Source organism: Protomyctophum bolini, assembly GCF_963924005.1.
Source record: "Protomyctophum bolini genome assembly, chromosome: 2".
NCBI classification, from domain to species: domain Eukaryota; kingdom Metazoa; phylum Chordata; class Actinopteri; order Myctophiformes; family Myctophidae; genus Protomyctophum; species Protomyctophum bolini.
The window spans coordinates 42,672,625-42,687,946 of record NC_137863.1 but is presented as its reverse complement, the minus strand read 5'-3'; the positions used below and the strand labels follow the sequence as shown (position 1 = coordinate 42,687,946).

The 15,322-nt window shown below is 44.4% G+C and overlaps 1 protein-coding gene across 1 annotated transcript in view; it reads left to right on the top strand.

Annotated features, from left to right (window-relative positions):
* chd6 (chromodomain helicase DNA binding protein 6) overlaps positions 1-15,322 on the top strand; it is a 54,213-nt gene that overhangs the window by 22,534 nt on the left and 16,357 nt on the right. The window contains exons 9-28 of the mRNA XM_080783135.1: positions 230-295; positions 1,736-1,791; positions 2,194-2,311; positions 2,426-2,512; positions 2,892-3,029; positions 3,579-3,700; positions 4,481-4,724; positions 4,976-5,152; positions 5,278-5,421; positions 6,712-6,810; positions 7,178-7,334; positions 7,479-7,689; positions 8,210-8,405; positions 9,074-9,238; positions 11,025-11,204; positions 11,470-11,580; positions 11,861-12,063; positions 13,087-13,170; positions 13,341-13,459; positions 13,904-14,063. Coding sequence (XP_080639261.1) covers positions 230-295; positions 1,736-1,791; positions 2,194-2,311; positions 2,426-2,512; positions 2,892-3,029; positions 3,579-3,700; positions 4,481-4,724; positions 4,976-5,152; positions 5,278-5,421; positions 6,712-6,810; positions 7,178-7,334; positions 7,479-7,689; positions 8,210-8,405; positions 9,074-9,238; positions 11,025-11,204; positions 11,470-11,580; positions 11,861-12,063; positions 13,087-13,170; positions 13,341-13,459; positions 13,904-14,063 — 2,837 coding nt within the window. The remainder of the gene's footprint in view (positions 1-229; positions 296-1,735; positions 1,792-2,193; positions 2,312-2,425; positions 2,513-2,891; positions 3,030-3,578; positions 3,701-4,480; positions 4,725-4,975; positions 5,153-5,277; positions 5,422-6,711; positions 6,811-7,177; positions 7,335-7,478; positions 7,690-8,209; positions 8,406-9,073; positions 9,239-11,024; positions 11,205-11,469; positions 11,581-11,860; positions 12,064-13,086; positions 13,171-13,340; positions 13,460-13,903; positions 14,064-15,322) is intronic.

Sequence of the window (15,322 nt, the reverse complement as noted above, 5' to 3'; positions counted from 1 at the left end):
ACACACACACACACACGGAGTTGCACCACTCATTTCACACGGGTGTGATTTTACTAGTTGTCTAGTTAGATGCCTAGTTTACTAGTCAACTAGTCGGCTAGTTGTTTAACTAGGCCTACCTATTATGTAAAAAAGAACACCCACTCTACATACTGTGACCTACATACTGTGAATAGAATGATCAACCAATCAGTCAATCAACTGCTGTCCATCTGTCTGTCTTTCTCAGGAACCACCAGAAGATGAGGCCAACATTATTGAGAAAATTCTGGCTGTCCGAACCGCAAAGAAAGAGGTACACACACACACACACACACACACACACACACACACACAGCCAGTGAAAACCAACCTCTTCAGACTCCATCTTAGCCCGTAGCACTTGCCCTAGCCTCGACGACCTTACAGGCGTTTGCAAGGGCTCAACCTACGTAATTTTGATTGCATTTTATGTAGACATAGCACTCTATAGTGTATACATACTGTATATGTTCATTATATGGATATTCCACTGTTAGATGGATGTTCTTACGAGTAAGACGCGCAAACGCGGGAAGCGAACGCAGCTCGTACATATTTGGGTTTTGGACGTATAGCTGCTTTGGGGACTCCTTATATGGTTATGGCTGAGTCATGGTGACGTAATCACTCAGCTCCATATATGGGCACAAAAGCGGGACAGACACACATACAGACAGACAGACATGATCTGCTAGGTCTCATAGTAAGTGCTCAGTGCGTTCGCAATAAATCTACATATAGCTTCTTAGCTTACTTATGTAGATTCATAGGGCGCTAGCCCCTCCTATATATTCAGCTATTAATGTAGATTTATAGGGCGCTAGCCCCTCCTATATTCAGCTTTAGTGTAGATTTATAGGGCGCTAGCCCCTCCTATATTCAGCTATTAGTGCAGATTTATAGGGCGCTAGCCCTAGTAGCCCCTCCTATATTCAGCTATAGTGTAGATTTATAGGGCGCTAGCCCCTCCTATATTCAGCTATAGTTTAGATTTATATGGTGCTAGCCCTAGTAGCCCCTCCTATATTCAGCTATAGTGTAGATTTATAGGGCGCTAGCCCCTCCTATATTCAGCTATAGTTTAGATTTATATGGTGCTAGCCCTAGTAGCCCCTCCTATATTCAGCTATAGTGTAGATTTATAGGGCGCTAGCCCCTCCTATATTCAGCTATAGTTTAGATTTATATGGTGCTAGCCCTAGTAGCCCCTCCTATATTCAGCTATAGTGTAGATTTATAGGGCGCTAGCCCCTCCTATATTCAGCTATAGTTTAGATTTATATGGTGCTAGCCCTAGTAGCCCCTCCTATATTCAGCTATAGTGTAGATTTATAGGGCGCTAGCCCCTCCTATATTCAGCTATAGTTTAGATTTATATGGTGCTAGCCCTAGTAGCCCCTCCTATATTCAGCTATAGTGTAGGTTAGGTTTATATGTTGCTAGCCCTCCTATATTCAGCGACAGCTATAGTGTAGATTTATAGGGCGCTAGCCCCTCCTATATTCAGCTATATGTAGATTTTAAGTTCTTACCTTGCTTATGATTCTTGATGGCTATTGTTTATGTATTTGATGTATTACCATGTGTTGTTCTTGCTTAATGTAAGTCACTCTGGATTAAGAGCATCTGCTAAATGCCTAAATTACATTAACAATTGTTTCATTTCCTTTTCTCTTTCCACAACCTGCCTGCCTGTTTGTCCGTCCGTCTCCAGACTTCAGAGGACCAAGAGGAGGAAACGGAGGAGTTTTATGTCAAATACAGGAATTTGTAAGTTTTGTCAAATGTACGTGCCATTAACTGATTGCCTCACAGATTTATTTTTCTCTGCGTTTAGCTCTTGCCACGGTGTTTTCGAGTGTACTCCTATTTTTGAAGTCTAAAAACTCACAGGCCGTGCACCCGAAGTCAAATGTAAATTATTTTAATTCACTCGAAACACGACCAGCCATGCTTCAGTTACGAGCCGTGAATAAAGCTTGTTTTGATCAATAACGCGATCTGGGAAATAATCTGAGATATTTGGATTTCAACCACTTTTTCTTTGTTTTTTTTTAGATTCCTCCTTTCCTTTCCTTCATATCTACACTGTAAATGACCAGTGTATTTTTATTAACCATTTAGTTCATATCTACACTGTAAATGACCAGTGTGTTTTCATTAACCCTTTAGTTCATATATGCACTGTAAATGGGCGCTGTTGGAGGAACTAGAAAAAGATCCCAGGATCCACCAGAAGATCAAACGTTTCAGGACCAAACAGGCTCAGACGAGACATATATTCACTGAGGTAAGAATTATTATTAGTATTATTATATAATGTAAACACATTTATTCACTGAGGTAATAAACTTCAACACTCAGTATATTCTCTCTCTCTCTCTCCCTATGTCTCTCGCCCCAGCCCGATGAAGATATATTTAATCCAGATTATATTGAGGTCGACAGAGTGTTGGAGGTCGCTGTTACTACAGACACAGAGACTGGAGAGGTAACGCACGCGACACACACACACACACACACACACACACACACACACACACACACACACACACACGTGGTTACAAGTCTAAAGTGCTTGTGTTCATATTTATTATACAGCTTGGTTACAGATGTAAACCTGTGTTCATATTTGCTGTGAGAGGCCTGCAAATTGCAGCAATGTCCATAAATCAGTTGTGATTGTCCTGCAGATTGCAGGAATGGCCAATAAGCAGAGATCTTTAAGCATTGGTTAAATTGTGATAATTGTTGGCGCTTCCTGTATCCTGATGTACTTGAGTTCCACAAGCGTCTGTGTGTGTGTGTGTGTGTGTGTGTGTGTGTGTGTGTGTGTGTGTGTGTGTGTGTGCGTGCGTGCGTGCGTATAGGAGGTAACTCACTACCTGGTGAAGTGGTGCAGTCTGTCGTATGAGGAATCCACCTGGGAGCTTCAGGAAGACCTCGACCCGTCCAAGATCAAAGAGTTTGAGGAGATCCAGAAACTACCATCTGACCTCAGATACATTGTAAGACCTGTTAAACTACCATCTGACCTCAGACACATTGTAAGACCTGTTAAACTACCATCTGACCTCAGACACATTGTAAGACCTGTTAAACTACCATCTGACCTCAGACACATTGTAAGACCTGTTAAACTACCATCTGACCTCAGACACATTGTAAGACCTTCTAAACTACCATCTGACCTCAGGCACATTGTAAGACCTGGTAAACTACCATAAACTACCACCTAAGACCTGTTAAACTACCATAAACTACCATCTAAGACCTGGTAAAGTGCCATAAACTACCATCTAAGACCTGGTAAATTACCATAAACTCATGGGTGTTTCATAATTAAATATCATACTATATGTATGTCTATGTATACATGCATAAACAACATTTATTGCATACAGACATATATGCATGTTTATGTTATGTATATGTAAATATGTCTTGTTTACGTTTCATTTGAAGGCAGTTTTATGTTTATTTATATTTCAACCACTGACAACATGGTGTGTGTGTGTGTGTGTGTGTGTGTGTGTGTGTGTGTGTGTGTGTCACAGGAAAGGCCTTCTCCAGAGAAGTGGCAGAAGTTGGGTCATTCCAGAGATTATCGTAACGGAAACATGCTGAGAGAATACCAGCTAGAAGGAATGAACTGGTTACAATTCAACTGGTACAACAGGTACATTAATATAATATATATCGTTATTACTTATTATTAAGAGGAGAATACCAGCTAGAGGGAATGAACTGGTTTTTAATTGATCACAGTAGCGCCACTATTTGGCCAATGGTTGTGGGTAATTAGTGCATTTTTATAGCGCCTTTATCCAAGGCGCTTTACATAGATTAGTGCATTACATTCACCCATTCACACACACCGATGGCGGCGGAAACAATGCAAGGCACCAACCAGCACATCAGGAGCAATTAGGGGTTCAGTGTCTTGCTCAAGGACACTTCGTCACTAACTCTGGGGGAGACCGGGTTCGAACTGGCAACCTTGCGGTTACCATCCGGCCACTCTACCCCCTGAGCCACCGCCGCCCCATGCTTCGTGTCTAAGCATGGGTGGCAGTGGCTCAGGGGTGGGGTGAGGTTCGGCCCTGCTCACGCTTAATAGTCCTTTTTCTCCTCAAAATGAGACAAACCCCCATCTTTGAGACTTTATAAAAGTCTAAGCTTTGATCACGATAAGAAAGTGAAACCATTCCGCGGCGATGCATCGCCTGGAGTGAGAATCTGACTCGACTGTGGACGGCTATGACTTCCGGGGCAGGCAGAAGTGGCCCGTCGTGTAAGCTCATATCACAGATTTCTTTGGCACTGGCACCACGTTGTGGATTATAGGGGTAGCGCGGAGATTAATAACTCTTCTCTTCCTACAGGACAAACTGCGTCCTAGCAGACAAACCATACAAACCATACCGTATTCATATTTAATAATTCTCTTCTCTTTTAGGAAGAACTGCATCCTAGCAGACGAGATGGGTCTTGGTAAAACCATCCAGTCCATAACGTTCCTCTTCGAGATGTTCCGACTGGGCATCAGAGGACCCTTCCTGATCATCGCTCCTCTCTCCACCATCACCAACTGGGAGAGAGAGTTCCGCACCTGGTCTGATCTGAACGTCATCGTTTACCACGGGTCTCAGATCAGCAGGCAGATGATCCACCAGTACGAGATGTTCCACAGAGACACACAGGTCTGTGTGTGTGTGTGTGTGTGTGTGTGTGTGTGTGTGTGCGTGTGTGTACACATGCACATGTACATTTTTACTAAACTGACCACCTCAATTCAGCAACTTCCACCGCAAAGCGGTGTTATTAACTGATGAAAACAGTGTCTGTGCATTGCGTTGGATGGCTGTAATTCGCCCTGGTTCTTTTTTTTATGCCGTCCAAACGCAACACTGTCTCTCTCTCTCTCTCTCTCTCTCCCTTTGCTGTATCTCAGGGTAACTCCATCCCAGGCGTGTTAAAGTTCCACGGTGTCATCACCACCTTCGAGATGATCATGGCCGACTGTCCAGAGCTGAAGAAGCTTGCCTGGCGTTGTGTCGTCATCGACGAGGCTCATCGTCTGAAGAACAGGAACTGTAAACTCCTAGAGGGACTGAAGATCATGAACCTGGTGTGTGTGTGTGTGTGTGTGTGTGTGTGTGTGTGTGTGTGTGCACGTCTGTTCCATACAAACATAAAATTCTACAGGAATTCTTCTCCAGAACTAACGTCTGCGTGTGTGCATGCGCTCCATAGGAACATAAGGTTCTGCTGACAGGAACTCCTCTCCAGAACTCGGTAGAAGAACTGTTCAGTTTGTTGAACTTTCTGGAACCTCTTCAGTTTCCTTCAGAGAAGAACTTCCTGGAGGAGTTTGGAGACCTGAAGACTGAGGAGCAGGTACACACGCACGCACACACTATTGATAATGTTTCTCCAGGTCCATAAACTTCAGTATAATGTACAATGATAGTGTTTCTCCATGTCCATAAACTCCAGTATAATGTACAATGATAGTGTTTCTCCAGGTCCATAAACTCCAGTATAATGTACAATGGTAATGTTTCTCCATGTCCATAAACTCCAGTATAATGTACAATGATAGTGTTTCTCCATGTCCATAAACTCCAGTATAATGTACAATGATAGTGTTTCTCCATGTCCATAAACTCCAGTATAATGTACAATGATAGTGTTTCTCCATGTCCATAAACTCCAGTATAATGTACAATGATAGTGTTTCTCCAGGTCCATAAACTCCAGTATAATGTACAATGATAGTGTTTCTCCATGTCCATAAACTCCAGTATAATGTACAATGATAGTGTTTCTCCATGTCCATAAACTCCAGTATAATGTACAATGATAGTGTTTCTCCATGTCCATAAACTCCAGTATAATGTACAATGATAGTGTTTCTCCAGGTCCATAAACTCCAGTATAATGTACAATGATAGTGTTTCTCCAGGTCCATAAACTCCAGTATAATGTACAATGATAGTGTTTCTCCATGTCCATAAACTCCAGTATAATGTACAATGATAGTGTTTCTCCATGTCCATAAACTCCAGTATAATGTACAATGATACTGTTTCTCCAGGTCCATAAACTCCAGTATAATGTACAATGGTAATGTTTCTCCATGTCCATAAACTCCAGTGTAATGTACTGTACAATGATAGTGTTTCTCCAGGTCCATAAACTCCAGTATAATGTACTGTACAATGATAGTGTTTCTCCAGGTCCATAAACTCCAGTATAATGTACAATGATAGTGTTTCTCCATGTCCATAAACCCCAGTATAATGTACTTTACAATGGTAATGTTTCTCCAGGTCCATAAACTCCAGTATAATGTACTGTACAATGATACTGCTTCTCCAGGTACATAAACTCCAGTGTAATGTACTGTACAATTATACTGCTTCTCCAGATCCATAAACTCCAGTATAATGTACAATTCAGCTTTATTTATTCTCGAGAGACATTGAGGTTTCCCTCATTTGCAGTGTTGTCGAGATACAGTACAACATAATACAACATTCTCAGAGGAATAAACAAAAACGACAAAACGGAACAACATTTCCTCATTTTGATCTAATACATGTTTAAAAACGGTTGCAGACACTTTTCTCTATGTCCATAAACTCCAGTATAATGTAATAATGTACAATGGTAATGTTTCTCCAGGTACATAAACTCCAGGCCATACTGAAGCCCATGATGTTGAGGAGACTGAAGGACGATGTGGAGAAGAACCTAGCTCCCAAAGAAGAGACCATCATAGAGGTTTGTGTGTGTGGGTGTGTGTGTGTGTGTGTGTGTGTGTGTGTGTGTGTGTGTGTGATGGGAAATGGTTGAAAGTACATTTCCCAGAGTTCATTGTGAGGCAAAGCTCTCTGTCTACCGAGCAATCTTCGTTCCTACTCTCACCTATGGTCATGAAGTGTTGGTCATAACCGAAAGAATAGGGTCGTGAATACAAGGGGCCGAAATGAGTGTTCTCCGACGGGTGGCTGGCATTCCCTTAGAGATAGGGTGAGAAGTTCAGTCACGCGGGAGAGACTCGGAGTAGAGCCGTTGCTCCTTCACCTGGAAAGGTGAACATGTGTATCTTCTCTAGGTGGAGTTGACCAACATGTCTTATCTTCTCCAGGTGGAGTTGACCAACATGCAAAAGAAGTACTACAGAGCCATCCTGGAGAAGAACTTCAACTTCCTGTCCAAGGGAGCCAATCAGCACAACATGCCCAACCTCATCAACACAATGATGGAGTTACGCAAGTGTTGCAACCACCCCTACCTTATTACCGGTACGATCCAAAACCACACCCGTACTTCCTTATTACTGATTGCATGATCCATAATTTAATAACCACCCCTAACGTGTTGCTGGTATGATCCATAACCTCTCTCCTCTCTGTGTCTCTCTCTCTCTCTCTCCATCCAACCAATAGGAGCAGAGGAAAAGATCTTGGAGAGTTTCAGGCTGAGTCACAGCCCTGACCTGCTGGACTTCCATCTCCAGGCGATGATCCAGGCAGCAGGGAAGCTGGTCCTCATAGACAAGCTTCTTCCTAAGCTTCTGTCTGGAGGACACAAAGTACTGGTGTTCTCTCAGATGGTTCGCTGTCTCGACATCCTGGAAGACTACCTCATCCAGAGACGGTTATTATTATTATTATTATATTTATTATGTTCATCAGACCTCATCAAACCCTGTACACTCAAGACACTTCCCCCGCTGCCACCCTTAGATCTATGGAGCTGACCTCTTCTGACATTCCATATGTTGATCTGACCTCATCAAACCCTGTACACTCAAGACACGCTCCATATATGTACAGAGTTCATTCCATATGTTGATCTGACCCCCCCCCCCCATGCCAAAGAGCCAGCGCTCGCCCAGCAGTCCGCCGTCACTCAGGCGGATGCGTGCACACGACCTCGGTCGCTTCTTGCCCTCAGGGTGTCTTGTTATGATGATGTTTCCAGGTACACGTACGAGTCATTAGTACTAGTAGCATTATTAGTCTAATATTAATAATGATGTTTCCAGGTACACGTACGAGTCATCAGTACTAGCAGTATTATTAGTCTAATATCAATAATGATGTTTCCAGGTACACGTACGAGTCATCAGTACTAGCAGTATTATTAGTCTTAATATCAATAATGATGTTTCCAGGTACACGTACGAGCGCATCGACGGCCGCGTGCGAGGGAACCTGCGCCAGGCGGCCATCGACCGCTTCTGTAAACCAGACTCGGATCGCTTCGTCTTCCTGCTCTGCACCAGAGCCGGAGGCCTGGGGATCAACCTGACGGCGGCGGACACCTGCATCATCTTTGACTCTGACTGGAACCCCCAAAACGACCTGCAGGTAACCCTGAGTCCATGACCCTGTGAGCCTGACCATGACCCTGTGAGCCTGACCATGACCCTGTGAGCCTGACCATGACTCTGTGACCCTGACCATGACCCTGTGAGCCTGACCATGACCCTGTGACCCTAACCACAATCTGGGAATCCACTGCCTCTACAGTATGAATGACGACGACACAAGGTTAAAGGGACACTTCACCCTTTTTGCAAAAAAAGATATGTTAATGACGTTTAGAAGCTTTTGATCACTTTCCTGGGGGTATTTATGTGTGTAATATGTGGTTTTAGATATTTTAGATTGTAGCAGTGAGCCTGTTGTCTCTGATGTCATGGACACTGGTCTCACTACCTTCCTGGACTACAATTCCCATACTTCTTTGGTGCACTGCTCCTCCTTGTGGATAGGGGGGAGAGCTGTCTTACTGAGACAACATGTAGTCCAGGAAGGAAGTGAGCCCAGTGTCCATGACATCAGAGACCACAGGCTCACTGCTACAATCTAAAATATCTAAAACCACATATTACACACATAAAGACCCCCAGGAAAGTGTTCTAAAGCTCCTAAACGTCATTAACATATATTTTTTTGCAAAAAGGGTGAAGTGTCCCTTTAATAGTAATGTAGGATGATAAGTAACACCCCCCCCCCCCTCTTCCCCCCCACAGGCACAGGCTCGCTGCCATCGGATTGGTCAGAGCAAAGCGGTGAAGGTGTACCGGCTGATCACCAGGAACTCCTACGAGAGAGAGATGTTTGACAAGGCCAGCCTCAAGCTGGGTCTGGACAAGGCCGTCCTCCAAGACATCAACAAAAAGGGCAGTACGAACGGGGTGAGTGTGTGGGTGTGTGTGTGTGGGCGTGTGTGGGCGGGCGTGTGTGGGCGTGTGTGTGTGGGCGTGCTTCAGGTGCAGCAGCTGTAACGTGTGTACTGTGTGTGTGTTAGGCATGTGAATCTCGTCTCATCTCACGATTCGATACGCATCTCGATGCACTGCCAGCGATACGATACATTAGAGATACATGGAATCCCCTGGCGATACGATGCGATACGATTCTCCCTCTTCCCGATGCGATGCGATGCGATAACCATTTAGTTCAAATCAATGCGATACGATGCGATTCACCCCTCTACCGATACGATTTGATGGCGATTCATCACAATAGAAAGGATTTATATTAAAGCTCTATTAATTTCCCAAAACATGTAAAAATGCATTACATTTAAATTCAAAGCAATTTATTGTTTTACTGTAGGTTAGTATTATAGCTCTGCATCTCAAACAACCCAACTTATAGAATTCTGTAAGTAAACAAAGGGTCTGCTCTCTGCTGGTTATTGTGGAATTGTTAGATTACTAATAATCATAGGCTATAGTATAATTATTATATCTCAAAGGTCAATTTGAGGTTTTGAGTATAGAGGTTTCAAAAGATTAAAATGTAATAGCCTATCGTTCATCAATTAATGTTACCAACATATAAATAGAAAAGAAACAAATAAACAAAACAAAAATTACAGGTCACACTTGTAGTGCTGTCAAACAAGTCTATGTCTAGTTTAATCTGCAACAGTTTTATAATATAATTGCCTATATGGGGGTCCCTACTTGATCTCTCACTCTCAGCTAAGTGGTCCTTGGCTTGACCTGAAAAACATTGAAGACCCTGGCCTGCATGTATTATTAACGTTATAAATACATAGCAGATGTACAAGCTCACAACGCGTCTCATCCACGCCCCGCTGTGAGCTTGTGGATCTGCAAATTTAGGCGTGCGACACCGTCTTGCTGCAGAATATAAATAAGGCTTCTATCCCAGAGAACAGCAGGGGAAAGCTGGACAGTGGAAAGTTGCTGTGGCGTTGTTGTTGTTGTACACGTGTGTGCAGACTGCAGAAGCTTTCTTTAATTACAAATTGATAATGATCGCGATTCGCGACGCAGATTTGCGTCGGATAATCAGCAAGCACAGCTGTGGAGTGTGGCTCATTACCAGCAGTCCAACACGCAGCGCTACAGTGAAAAGTCAACTGATCGACGGACAAAGCTACTCGGACAGCTATTTTATAAAGCTAAAGAGTAAAGGTGGTGCTTCTTGTTTAATGCGTGGGGCTCACTTCTGTTAGTCGCGGGTGCTATTATAGTCTGAGTCTGTCTGTTCTCAACGTGTCTCCTCTGCGGGAAGCACCCTCTGCACCGTCGTACGGTAGCTTCTGTTCACTGACTGTGGGCGCGTTCGGAAATACCACACCGGAGCACACTCTCCTATTAGTTTGCATTGCACAGTGGGCTCAGTGCGCTATTTCCGAACGCGCCCTGTGTCTGCGCTGCGACTCGCGAGAGACCTTTTTTTTTCTTCCTTTCTGATGGTACGTTGAATGCGCCTCGGAAACACAGGATAGGGTGAAATTTACCATGAAAAAACAGTGCAACCACGGATTTTACCGATACAAGCACTCCGCGAACGATCCATCGAGATTTCACCCGTCAATTCTACCGACACACAGTGAATGAACCGATTCACTCGCATCGCGCACGTCATAATCGATGTATCGATACGTATCGATTATTTTCCACATGCCTAGTGTGTGTGTGTGTGTGTGTGTGTGCGCTCCAGTCGCAGCAGCTGACTAAGCTAGAAGTAGAAGACCTGCTGAGGAAAGGAGCGTACGGAGCGCTGATGGACGAGGAAGACGAAGGCTCCAAGTTCTGTGAGGAAGACATCGACCAGATCCTCCAGAGAAGAACCCAGACCATCACCATCCAGTCTGAGGGGAAGGGCTCTACGTTCGCTAAGGTAACCCTAACCCCCTTAACCCTATCCCTAACCCTGACCATCACCATCGCTACGGTAGACAAAAAAACCCTTACCTCTAAGCCACCTTACCTTGGGTTACCTTAAGGTGGGTTACCTTAACCCAGGGGGTCGCGACCCCTCGGAGGTCGCCAATTATTTTGGGGGTCCCCGAATTATTTCGAATTTTAAAATGGATGATAATTGCAAAAATGATCATTTGAAATTAAAATGGATTTGATCAACCTGTCCGTCTCTTCTCCTCCAGGCTAGTTTTGTGTCGTCTGGGAACAGAACTGACATCTCTCTGGATGATCCCAACTTCTGGCAGAAATGGGCAAAGATCGCTGAGCTGGAGATCGATTCTAAATCAGAGAAGGTAAGGATTCCTTTTAAACGCCCGGGGTCTGACACGACTTTGCATATTAAACGCCCGGTCCAAGTAAGTGCCTGGGCTATTATTTGCAATGGGGATATTATGTTCAGTTTATTCAGCCTTATTTGGGTCCACCCAGGCTATTATTTGCAGTTTCTTCAGTCTAATTGGAGCTGGAACCAAATTATGTCCCTAAAAGCCTGCGGCAAATAGCTCCTTTTACACTCCCTCTCTCTCTCTCTCTCTCTCTCTCTCTCTCTCTCTCTCTCTCTCTCTCTCTCAGGAGTCTCTGGTCATCGACACGCCCAGGGTTCGCAAGCAGACTCGCCACTACAACTCGTTTGAAGACGACGAGCTGATGGAGTTTTCGGAGTTGGACAGCGATTCGGAGGAACGCCCGTGCCGGACGCGGCGTCTCGGAGAGCGAAGCCGGCGGTATCTCCGCGCCGAGTGTTTCCGCGTGGAGAAGAACCTGCTGATCTTTGGGTAGGTGTCCCTATATGTATGGGGTAAGGAAAGGAAAGGTACTATGTTTACCCAGGGTAACTGGACTAAGCTCAAGAACTTGTTTACAGCCAGGCCCTGCTCATAGAACATTTCATGGTAGGGGTTCAATGCCTTGTCCAAGGGCACTTCAGCGGTGGTCATTTTAACGTGCCGGTTTCCGGGGATACGAACTAGCGACCTTCCGATATCAAGACCGCTCCGCAAACCGTTCGGCCACCGCTGCCTATATGTCATATAGGTGTCCCTATAAGTATATAGGGGTCATATAGGTGTCCCTATAAGTATATGGGAGTCATATAGGCTGGAGTATGTAGAGAAGAACCTTCTGATCTTTGGGTAAGATGAACCCTATAGGCTGGAGTATAGCAGATCTACAATAGAGCTGCCAACCTGCACGCATTTTGCGTAGAAAACACGCAATTCTAGCACGTACGAAATGCACATATGACGACGACTCAATTTTGGGGGATGGGTGCGGTATAACAGTTGGCATTCGGCAAGATTCTCCCCTCCTTAGCGGAGTGCAAGAGTCTCTTCTCTGCCTGCCTACCCCTCCCCGGCTGGAACAGCCACCTGAAGCGATGTTGGCTTACCCCCGGCCCCCGACTCCACGCATGGCGTCCTGTTGTGTATATTCATTCATAAAGTCACTGGGGATAGACAGACTGTGCTTTGACATGTACACTTATATTTATTGATAGACTATATGTTAACTCTTGTCTGAGCAAGTACAGTATAATTCTCCCATTAGTGCAATGTACTGCATTTCTGGTGTGATACTGTAAACCAGGCATCTGTCACTTAAACAATGTATACAGACTTTTACAATTACGTTAATCATTGGACCTCTGACGGCAGCATTAGGTGAATAATTCATCAGTCTGTGTTGGAGCGTCTACAGCTGCATGGTTCATGTCACGTGCAATTACATGCTGGCTAAAGTAATGTTGTGGACTTGTGGTCTCTCTCTCTCTCTCTCTCTCTCTCTCTCTCTCTCCCCAGGTGGGGGCGATGGAAGGACATCATGGATTTGGGGCGTTTTAAGGCAGGTCACCTGACGGAACGAGACATAGAGGTGGTCTGCAGGTGAACTTTTACTTTATTTACTCCTGACGTTTCTTTACATTTTTTATCCCACGATTTTGCAAGCCATTTCTTTCACCCAGTGTCAATTATCTAATCTAATCCTGAGTGCTATTGAGGGCTATTTTGGTTAAATATTCTTCGCAGTAAATGAGTTGAGTCTGTGTACGCAGGGCTTTGCTGGTCTACTGCCTCAGACACTACAAAGGAGACGACAAGATCAAGAGTTTCATCTACGATCTGATCACCCCGAGCAAGGAGGGCCAGGACCAGGACCTGCAAAACCACTCTGGTTAGCATTCTGCCATTCACTTACATTGCATCATTAGCGCTGCAGCTAAAAAAACACTCTGGTTAGCATTCTGCCATTCACTTACATTTATTTCAGTGTTATCGCTGCAGATAACGTCCTCTCTGGTTAGCATTTGCCATTCACTTACATTACAGAGTTAGCACGGCAGCATCTAGAAGTTTCACTGTCGCTGTAACATCATCGTCCTTCTTGTTAGAAGTTTCACTGTTTATCAGTACTGTTTAAAATGAAAGTTTCACTGTTTATTTGTACTATGTTTAAATCCAGCGCTGTGAGTTGTCTGCTCTGAGGCTGAATAAACACAACTGCAGCTAATTAAGAGTTCTCCTCTCCTCCCCTCTCCCCTACTGCTCCCCTCCCCCTCTTCTCTCCCCTCTTCTCTCCTCCCCTCCTCTCCTCTCCTCTCCTCTCCTCTCCTCCTAGGTCTCTCGGCTCCGGTTCCTCGTGGTCGGAAGGGGAAGAAGTTGAAGAATCCGCTGAACGTTCCAGAAGTGAAGACTGCTGATTGGTTGGTTCACTGCAACCCTGAGGTGGTTCTACAAGACGACAGCTACAAGAAACACCTGAAACAGCATTGCAACAAGTAATGATTAGTACTAATTAACTGTACTAATCCGAAAGGACTCTCTGCTGGCTATGTATATGTACACCTCTACACCAGCATGCCTATTAGAGCATGGACCATGGACCAGACAGTATTGACATGGCACAGGGATTTATTCAGGCTTTGCAGATATGGCATGATGGCAACGATGAATGACGGATGATGGGTGATGATTTTGACTGAACAAGAAGAGAAATAGTAGCGATCAGTAGTGCGAACAGTCTTAGATATAATCAAACGTATAGGCATAAACAAACTAAGCAAATCAAATACTCAAAGGGTTGGCAAATAGAAGGAAAAGGTACGAGTAATGCATCAATATATAGGCACAAGTTGTGGTGCTACCAGCACCTCTCCAGTAAGGTACAAATGTTTGCCTGTGGCTTCTAGTTAGGCCTATAGGTGTGCCGATTGGTGGCCCCACCCACCACCAACAAGGCAACCTGCTACTACTCCACCTCGCTCTCAGCTGGTGGGGTTTTCTACATAATATATACTAGGACGGCAGCTACAAGAAGCACCTGCGACAGCACTGCAACAAGTAATGAGTAGTACTAATTAACACTAATTAACTGTACTAATCTATAGGACGACAGCTACAAGAAGCACCTGCGACAGCACTGCAACAAGTAATGAGTAGTACTAATTAACACTAATTAACTGTACTAATCTATAGGACGACAGCTACAAGAAGCACCTGAAACAGCACTGCAACAAGTCAGTATATAAGCCTAACTCTAACCCTAACTAGCTTACCCTAACCCTAGTTAGTGTCTACCTTACCCTAACCCTAGAGCGCCGCAGTCCCGCCCCCGACGAGCGGCCCGGAAGAAAATTTCCCATGCATTTGTCCTAGTCTAGACGTTTCAAAAAGTATTTATTTAAAGACCTTTAAAGGGATTAAGGCTTGGGACAAAGCCAACTCGGCTGCTGACCAATTTTTTTGGGTTAACAAATAATTAGAAAGAAGAACTTTTCTTTAGTTTTTCTTCTTTCTAATTATTTGTTCGGCCCAAAAAAGTCTAATTAAATACTTTTTGAAACGTCTATGGGAAATATGAAGGTTGAACAGTTACAAGAAACTTATCGCCTGATAGGAGGGATTTTCCAAGGTTGGCATTCCAACCAGTTCCTTATTTCCCCTCCATCAGGCGCCCCGGCTGACCAGGGAGAGGCAGTATAGAGACCAGGATTACTGCATGTTTTTTTGTGAGGGTACCTACCCTAGGGGACACAGG